This window comes from Entelurus aequoreus, linkage group LG15 (assembly GCF_033978785.1).
Source record: "Entelurus aequoreus isolate RoL-2023_Sb linkage group LG15, RoL_Eaeq_v1.1, whole genome shotgun sequence".
Classification (NCBI taxonomy): domain Eukaryota; kingdom Metazoa; phylum Chordata; class Actinopteri; order Syngnathiformes; family Syngnathidae; genus Entelurus; species Entelurus aequoreus.
Window position 1 is genome coordinate 7,357,639 of NC_084745.1, and position 10,000 is coordinate 7,367,638.

At 36.5% G+C, this 10,000-nt stretch overlaps 1 protein-coding gene across 1 annotated transcript in view; it reads right to left on the bottom strand.

Annotated features, from left to right (window-relative positions):
- Positions 1-10,000, bottom strand: part of dlec1 (DLEC1 cilia and flagella associated protein) — a 71,242-nt gene that overhangs the window by 1,622 nt on the left and 59,620 nt on the right. The window contains exons 32-36 of the mRNA XM_062020659.1: positions 5,326-5,420; positions 5,156-5,240; positions 4,841-5,038; positions 1,301-1,462; positions 1,086-1,236 (exon numbers count right to left, since the gene is read on the bottom strand). Of these exons, the coding sequence (XP_061876643.1) occupies positions 1,086-1,236; positions 1,301-1,462; positions 4,841-5,038; positions 5,156-5,240; positions 5,326-5,420 (691 nt within the window). The remainder of the gene's footprint in view (positions 1-1,085; positions 1,237-1,300; positions 1,463-4,840; positions 5,039-5,155; positions 5,241-5,325; positions 5,421-10,000) is intronic.

Consider the following 10,000-nt stretch of genomic DNA (forward strand, 5'->3'; position numbering starts at 1 on the left):
GGTGATTAGTACCTATGACTGCGATCCAGTACGTGTGATTGATAAGTACCTATGACTGCGTTCCAGTACGTGTGGGTGATAAGTATCTTTGACTGCAATCCAGTACGTGTGATTGATAAGTACCAATGACTGCGTTCCAGAACATGTGATTGATAAGTACCTATGACTGCGTTCCAGTACGTGTGATTGATAAGTACCTATGACTGCGTTCCAGTACGTGTGATTGATAAGTACCTATGACTGCGTTCCAGTACGTGTGATTGATAAGTACCTATGACTGCGTTCCAGTGCGTGCGATTGATAAGTACCTATGACTGCGTTCCAGTATGTGTGATTGATAAGTACCTATGACTGTGTTCCAGTGCGTGTGATTGATAAGTACCTATGACTGCATTCCAGTGTGTGTGATTGATAAGTACCTATGACTGCATTCCAGTGTGTGTGATTGATAAGTACCTATGACTGCATTCCAGTGTGTGTGATTGATAAGTACCTATGACTGTGTTCCAGTACGTGTGATTGATAAGTACCTATGACTGCATTCCAGTGCGTGTGATTGATAAGTACCTATGACTGCGTTCCAGTACGTGTGATTGAGAAGTACCTATGACTGTGTTCTAGTACGTGTGATTGATAAGTACCTATGACTGCGTTCCAGTACTTGTGATTGATAAGTACCTATGACTGCGTTCCAGTACGTGTGATTGATAAGTACCTATGACTGTGTTCCAGTACGTGCGGGTGATAAGTACCTATGACTGCGTTCCAGTACGTGTGGGTGATAAGTACCTATGACTGCGTTCCAGTACGTGTGATTGATAAGTACCTATGACTGCGTTCCAGTGCGTGTGATTGATAAGTACCTATGACTGTGTTCCAGTACGTGTGGGTGATAAGTACCTATGACTGCGTTCCAGTACGTGTGATTGATAAGTACCTATGACTGCGTTCCAGTGCGTGTGATTGATAAGTACCTATGACTGCGTTCCAGTGCGTGTGATTGATAAGTACCTATGACTGCGTTCCAGTGCGTGTGATTGATAAGTACCTATGACTGCGTTCCAGTACGTGTGGGTGATAAGTACCTATGACTGCGTTCCAGTACGTGTGTGAGCCGTCACTGTACAGCTTAACTTCTTTGTTCTGGGTCTGGCCCACGAGGCAGAGGCCAAAGTTGATGGCGTCACAGGACAGCCGCAGAGACGCCAGCCTCAAGTGTGTGCAGATCGGCACCGCCTGCGCACAAACCATCACCTTGAACAACTTGATGACTTGAGGGAGAAGAAGAGCAGCCTCAGACCTGCAGGCTGTTGTTGCTGTAGTGGATGATCAGGTCTTCCTGGAACCTCAGCTGCTTGAATCCATTCTCACTGGTCACCTGCGTCACTCCGGGGGGAAGCTGGTCTTTGGGCGTCTCCGCGTGCTCCAGGAGGGACAGCGAGCAGTGGAAGGAAACTTGCACCTGCACCCATCAATGAAGAGTTAAGTTGAGAGTTAGATGTCTGCACTAATCAATGAAGAGTTAAGTTGAGAGTTAAATGTCTGCACTAATCAATGAAGAGTTAAGTTGAGAGTTAGATGTCTGCACTAATCAATGAAGAGTTAAGTTGAGAGTTAAATGTCTGCACTAATCAATGAAGAGTTAAGTTGAGAGTTAAATGTCTGCACCCATCAATGAAGAGTTAAGTTGAGAGTTAAATGTCTGCACTAATCAATGAAGAGTTAAGTTAAGAGTTAAATGTCTGCACTAATCAATGAAGAGTTAAGTTAAGAGTTAAATGTCTGCACTAATCAATGAAGAGTTAAGTTGAGAGTTAAATGTCTGCACTAATCAATGAAGAGTTAAGTTGAGAGTTAAATGTCTGCACTAATCAATGAAGAGTTAAGTTAAGAGTTAAATGTCTGCACTAATCAATGAAGAGTTAAGTTGAGAGTTAAATGTCTGCACTAATCAATGAAGAGTTATGTTAGAGTTAAATGTCTGCACTAATCAATGAAGAGTTAAGTTGAGAGTTAAATGTCTGCACTAATCAATGAAGAGTTAAGTAGAGAGTTAAATGTCTGCACTAATCAATGAAGAGTTATGTTAAGAGTTAAATGTCTGCACTAATCAATGAAGAGTTAAGTTGAGAGTTAAATGTCTGCACTAATCAATGAAGAGTTATGTTAAGAGTTAAATGTCTGCACTAATCAATGAAGAGTTAAGTTGAGAGTTAAATGTCTGCACTAATCAATGAAGAGTTAAGTTGAGAGTTAAATGTCTGCACTAATCAATGAAGAGTTATGTTAAGAGTTAAATGTCTGCACTAATCAATGAAGAGTTAAGTTGAGAGTTAAATGTCTGCACTAATCAATGAAGAGTTATGTTAAGAGTTAAATGTCTGCACTAATCAATGAAGAGTTAAGTTGAGAGTTAAATGTCTGCACTAATCAATGAAGAGTTATGTTAAGAGTTAAATGTCTGCACTAATCAATGAAGAGTTAAGTTGAGAGTTAAATGTCTGCACTAATCAATGAAGAGTTAAGTTGAGAGTTAAATGTCTGCACTAATCAATGAAGAGTTATGTTAAGAGTTAAATGTCTGCACTAATCAATGAAGAGTTAAGTTGAGAGTTAAATGTCTGCACTAATCAATGAAGAGTTATGTTAAGAGTTAAATGTCTGCACTAATCAATGAAGAGTTAAGTTGAGAGTTAAATGTCTGCACTAATCAATGAAGAGTTATGTTAAGAGTTAAATGTCTGCACTAATCAATGAAGAGTTAAGTTGAGAGTTAAATGTCTGCACTAATCAATGAAGAGTTAAGTTGAGAGTTAAATGTCTGCACTAATCAATGAAGAGTTATGTTAAGAGTTAAATGTCTGCACTAATCAATGAAGAGTTAAGTTGAGAGTTAAATGTCTGCACTAATCAATGAAGAGTTAAGTTGAGAGTTAAATGTCTGCACTAATCAATGAAGAGTTAAGTTGAGAGTTATATGTCTGCACTAATCAATGAAGAGTTAAGTTGAGAGTTAAATGTCTGCACTAATCAATGAAGAGTTAAGTTAAGAGTTAAATGTCTGCACTAATCAATGAAGAGTTAAGTTGAGAGTTAAATGTCTGCACTAATCAATGAAGAGTTATGTTAAGAGTTAAATGTCTGCACTAATCAATGAAGAGTTAAGTTCAGAGTTAAATGTCTGCACTAATCAATGAAGAGTTAAGTTAAGAGTTAAATGTCTGCACTAATCAATGAAGAGTTAAGTTGAGAGTTAAATGTCTGCACTAATCAATGAAGAGTTAAGTTGAGAGTTAAATGTCTGCACTAATCAATGAAGAGTTAAGTTGAGAGTTAGATGTCTGCACTAATCAATGAAGAGTTAAGTTGAGAGGTAAATGTCTGCACTAATCAATGAAGTTAAGTTGAGAGTTAAATGTCTGCAATAATCAATGAAGAGTTAAGTTAAGAGTTAAATGTCTGCACTAATCAATGAAGAGTTAAGTTAAGAGTTAAATGTCTGCACTAATCAATGAAGAGTTAAGTTAAGAGTTAAATGTCTGCACTAATCAATGAAGAGTTAAGTTAAGAGTTAAATGTCTGCACTAATCAATGAAGAGTTAAGTTAAGAGTTACATTTATGCACTAATCAATTAAGAGTTAAGTTAAGAGTTACATTTATGCACTAATCAATTAAGAGTTAAGTTAAGAGTTACATTTATGCACTAATCAATTAAGAGTTATGTTAAGAGTTAAATGTCTGCACTAATCAGTGAAGAGCTACGTTAAGAGTTAAATGTCTGCACTAATCAATGAAGAGTTATGTTAAGAGTTAAATGTCTGCACTAATCAATGAAGAGTTAAGTTAAGAGTTAAATGTCTGCACTAATCAATGAAGAGTTAAGTTAAGAGTTAAATGTCTGCACTAATCAATGAAGAGTTATGTTAAGAGTTAAATGTCTGCACCCATCAATGAAGAGTTAAGTTAAGAGTTAAATGTCTGCACTAATCAATGAAGAGTTAAGTTGAGAGTTAAATATCTGCACTAATCAATGAAGAGTTAAGTTGAGAGTTAAATGTCTGCACTAATCAATGAAGAGTTAAGTTGAGAGTTAAATGTCTGCACTAATCAATGAAGAGTTAAGTTGAGAGTTAAATGTCTGCACTAATCAATAAAGAGTTAAGTTGAGAGTTAAATGTCTGCACTAATCAATGAAGAGTTAAGTTGAGAGTTAAATGTCTGCACTAATCAATGAAGAGTTAAGTTAAGAGCTAAATGTCTGCACTAATCAATGAAGAGTTAAGTTAAGAGTTAAATGTCTGCACTAATCAATGAAGAGTTAAGTTAAGAGTTAAATGTCTGCACTAATCAATAAAGAGTTAAGTTGAGAGTTAAATGTCTGCACTAATCAATGAAGAATTAGGTTAAGAGTTAAATGTCTGCACTAATCAATGAAGAGTTAAGTTAAGAGTTGCAGCTGTGCCCCAATCAATGAAAGAGTTAAGTAAAGTTAAGTAAAGCAGCTGTGCACCAATCAATGAAATAGTTAAGTTAAGAGTTGCAGCTGTGCACCAATCAATGAAGGAGTTAAGTTAAGTTAAGTAAAGCAGCTGTGCACCAATCAATGAAAGAGTTAAGTAAAGTTAAGTAAAGCAGCTGTGCACCAATCAATGAAATAGTTAAGTTAAGAGTTGCAGCTGTGCACCAATCAATGAAGGAGTTAAGTTAAGTTAAGTAAAGCAGCTGTGCACCAATCAATGAAATAGTTAAGTTAAGAGTTGCAGCTGTGCACCAATCAATGAAGGAGTTAAGTTAAGTTAAGTACAGCAGCTGTGCACCAATAGCGTGTGCTGCTGGCACCTGTGTGCTGTTCTGCGGTTGTAGCAGCACAGAGTCCGAGTCAGCAGAGGTGGTTTTCCCCGAGGTGCTGGTCTCTCCTCGATGGAGGACCTGAGACACTGAAAATGGCGAGCAAGTGCTGAGCTTGAAGCGCAGGGGCATGTCAGTCGGGTTCTTCAGAAGGAACGTCTGCATGTCGCTGAACTCCTGCACTGTAACCTGCACAACAATACATTCTCATATCATATCATATATATATATCTATATATATATATATATATCTATATATAGATATATATATATATGTGTTGACATTCTGAAGGGTGTATCCCTGACCTGGTCTGCTTCCATTACGAGTAAATCTCCGGCGGAGGCCTGAAACGTCAACATTCCTTGGTCGTCCTCCATCTGCACCAACAGTCTGCAGCAGCAGGAAGAAGCACGACCATCATCAGTGTCGCCTCTAAGCTCCTCCCCCTCGCGAGAATGACGTAGGACATTCTTACACTGCAGGCTTGACCACGGCGAGCAGATCCACCCTGATGGGATCCAAATCCAGACCCTGGAGTCGGCGGACTCTGCCTGGGACGCACGCAGCCGCCTGTAACGCACACCACACCCACTGCGCTCAACATTCCACTCATCGCTTAAGCTCCGCCTCCATTCTGTGATAGAGGTATTTATTGAAGTTGGTAAGTGTAGCTGCACGACTGAAACACCACATCCAAGTAAGGATCCATTGCTGGTTACCATAGCGACCGAGATCGGTCGAGCATAAAGATGTGGTATCGGAGGTACTGATATTTCAGTATCGATCCGCACATCACTGATAACAATACTTGTTAGAAATGTACTGGTGCTATTATTCATTTAGGGGAGCGGCTCCACACTGTGTATGAACATACACAGTTAGCTGGGAAACCACAAATAATGAAGTATGAGCTTATTGGATACTGATCTTCATCCAAATATCTCTAAGGCCTGGTTCACACCAACGGCGCTTGCCGCGCTTTAAAGCGGCGAGCAAAGCGCCGTCATTTTTGTCAATTTTTCCATGAATATCCCGATCTCCGAAGTAATGTTATGCTTTGATACGCTCTGATACGAATTCTTTCCCGCTTTGTTACCGTTCCTCACGATTTGATGCCGCTTTGATACGCTTTAAATCACGCTTTGATACGTTTTATTACGCTTTATTGAACTTTATTACACTTTGATGCGATTATTATTTTGTGAATTTGATGAATAAATTGCGTGCGCACACATAATATAATGAAAAAGAGAAATATGACAAAAAAATAAGAAAAAAATGTGAAAAACTCAGTATACTAAGTTTTCCCCACATTTTTTAGATTTATCTATTTATTTGATTTCTCTTTTTGTTTTATTCTATACAAGATAAATCACATACTGTAATGAAAAAGAGAAATATGATAAACAAATAAGTAAAAAAAAATGTGAAAAACTCAGTATACTAAGTTTTCCCCACATTTTTTAGATTTATCTATTTATTTGATTTCTCTTTTTGTTTTATTATATACAAGATAAAACACATAATGTAATAAAAGAGAAATATGATAAACAAATAAGTAACAAAAAATGTGAAAAACTCAGTATACTAAGTTTTCCCCACATTTTTTAGATGTATCTATTTATTTGATTTCTCTTTTTGTTTTATTATATACAAGATAAAACACAATGTAATAAAAAAGAGAAATATGATAAACAAATAAGTAACAAAAAATGTGAAAAACTCAGTATACTAAGTTTTCCCCACATTTTTTAGATTTATCTATTTATTTGATTTCTCTTTTTGTTTTATTATATACAAGATAAAACACAATGTAATAAAAAAGACAAATATGATAAACAAATAAGTAAAAAAAAATGTGAAAAACTGTTTTTCACACATTTTTTATATTCATTTATTTTTTCAATTTCTCTTTTTTTTCCGTTATATTATGTTTTATATCTTCATTTCTTTTATTTCTTTGTCATCTTAATACATATCTATCTTTCATTTCTTATGCTAGTTGACAATAATAAAAGGCATTTCTTTTAAACGTAACATATTCTCTTTATTATTAAGGAAGATGTTATCAACATGTTCACCAATCAGGTTACATAATGTGGGGTTCATATGGCAAAGGGTACATTATGTTGTATGAGATGATACAAGAGAGTGGATCAACATTGTCCACAAAGTAGAAAGTTAAGAACCATTTTTGTTTACATTTTCATACAGAAAAATTATAGACAGTAATGTCAAACTGTAATATCAAACAGCAAACTCACAGAAGTACAGAAACAATGATCATCGTATAAAAAAGGCAACGATGCAAAAGAGAATGGATTTGTAATCCTGTGTTGGTTTTACATAAAGTTTCAATGTCACTAGTCAATATCACAGTCACTTCCTATTTGTAGTTGTAGACTGGGGTCCGCGCTTTGAACCAAGATCTGTTAAGCTTTCCTACGCTTTGAGTCAAGCTTTGCTGAGCTTTGTCACGCTTTGATACGCTCTCGGCGCTTTATTCCATTCTTGACAGAGCGCCAAATTTTTTTAAACCGTTTAAAAATTTTTGGCGATCTTCACTACAAGCTGTTCCACGATCCATTACGACCCTCACGCTTTAATCAGGCTTTGTTACGCTTTAACGCCACTTTGCATGCCGCTTTAAAGCGCCGTCAAAGCGCCGTTGGTGTGAACCTAGCATAAAGCACAATAATTGTGTGAATGCTCCAAAGCAAATTGACATATTCCAAAAAATTCCAAGATTTCCCAGAATTCCAGGTTTTCCGGGACATTTTTCCCATTCAAAATGAAACTTCCACCATTTCCACATTTTTCAACCTATTCAAACCATTCCACATATTCCACTCATCCTGGACATACGAACTATCAAAAATAAAAATGGAAATTTGGGGATTCCTGGAAAAGAGAGATTTTTTTTGAATATGCGAAAAAAAACTCTTGAATTTTCGGAATGAGTTGAAATGGTCGGAGTCGTAATTTTTCAAAACGCTCAAAAAATGTTGAAGTAGTAACATTTTTAATTGAGAAATAGGGAAAACCGGGAATTTTTCCAGTTCACAAAACAACTTTTGTTTTTTGTCCTGATTAAGAGGATTGATTCGACGGTGGAACGGTTGAAGTGGGTTGACAAATGTGAAAGGAGTAGGCAGGAAAAAGGGTTTGAAAAAATGGGAAAGCTGGGAATTCCTGGAATTTTTTGGAACTTGGAAACATTATAGTTTGAATGTCCAGGTTGAGTGGAATGTGTTGAAGTTGGAATGGTGTGAATAGCTTGAAAAATGTAGGAATTGTGCAACTTGGAAAAAGGTCCCATTCATTTCAATGGGAACTTCCTGGAAATTTGGGAATTTTGGGAAAAGTTGGATTTTATTGAAAATGATTAGGAGCATGAATTTTCTGAATGAGCTGAATTGGTTGGTGTTGGAATTGTTTAAATCGGTCAAGAACTGTTGACGTAGTAACAGTTTTTTAATTGAAAAATGGTACTACGGAATTTCGGGAAAACCGGGAATTTTTCAAGTTCTTAAACCAACTTGTTTTTTTTGTCCTGACTAAGAGGAATGTTTTGACAGTGGAACGGTTGAAATGAGTTGAAAAATGTGAAAGGAGTCATCGCACTAAAAAAGGTTGGATATAAGTTTAGAGAAAAAATGTTCCCATTCTTTTCAATGAGAATTTCATGGAAATTTGGGGATTCCTGGAAAAGGGGGATTTTTTTTGAAAATGCTAAAAAACTCTGAATTTTCTGAATGAGTTGAAATGGTCTGTGTTGGAATGTTTCAAAACTGTCGAGAAATGTTGAAGTAGTAACATTTTTAATTGAGAAATAGGGAAAACCGGGAATTTTTTGTCCTGATTAAGAGGATTGATTCGACGGTGGAACGGTTGAAGTGGGTTGACAAATGTGAAAGGAGTAGTTGGCAGGAAAAAGGGTTTGAAAAAATGGGAAAGCTGGGAATTTCTGGAATTTTTTGGAACTTGGAAACATTATAGTTTGAATGTCCAGGTTGAGTGGAATGTGTTGAAGTTGGAATGGTTTGAATAGCTTGAAAAATGTAGGAATTGTGCAACTTGGAAAAAGGTCCCATTCATTTCAATGGGAACTTCCTGGAAATTTGGGAATTTTGGGAATAGCGGGATTTTTTTGAAAACGATTAGGAGCATGGATGTCCTGAACGAGCTGAATTGGTTGGTGTTGGAATTGTTTAAATCGGTCAAGAACTGTTGAAGTAGTAACAGTTTTTTAATTGAAAAATGGTACTACGGAATTTCGGGAAAACCGGGAATTTTTCAGGTTCTTAAACCAACGTGTTTTTTTTGTCCCGACTAAGAGGAATGTTTTGACAGTGGAACGGTTGAAATGGGTTGAAAAATGTGAAAGGAGTCATCCCACTAAAAAAGGTTGGATATAAGTTTAGAGAAAAAAAATTCCCATTCTTTTCAATGAGAATTTCATGGAAATTTGGGGATTCCTGGAAAAGGGGGATTTTTTTTGAAAATGCTAAAAAACTCTGAATTTTCTGAATGAGTACAAATGGTCTGTGTTGGAATGTTTCAAAACTGTCGAGAAATGTTGAAGTAGTAACATTTTTAATTGAGAAATAGGGAAAACCGGGAATTTTTCCAGTTCAAAAAAACAACTTTTGTTTTTTGTCCCGATTAAGAGGATTGATTCGACGGTGGAACGGTTGAAGTGGGTTGACAAATGTGAAAGGGGTAGTCGGCAGGAAAAAGGGTTTGAAAAAATGGGAAAGCTGGGAATTCCTGGAATTTTTTGGAACTTGGAAACATTATAGTTTGAATGTCCAGGTTGAGTGGAATGTGTTGAAGTTGGAATGGTTTGAATAGCTTGAAAAATGTGGGAATTGTGCAACTTGGAAAAAGGTCACATTCATTTCAATGGGAACTTCCTGGAAAATTGGGAATTTTGGGCAAAGCGGGATTTTTTGGAAAATGATTAGGAGCATGGATGTCCTGAATGAGCTGAATTGGTTGGTGTTGGAATTGTTTAAATCGGTCAAGAACTGTTGAAGTAGTAACAGTTTTTTAATTGAAAAATGGTATTACAGGAATTTCGGGAAAACCGGGAATTTTTCAAGTTCTTAAATCAACTTTTTTTTTGTTGTCCTGACTACGAGGAATGT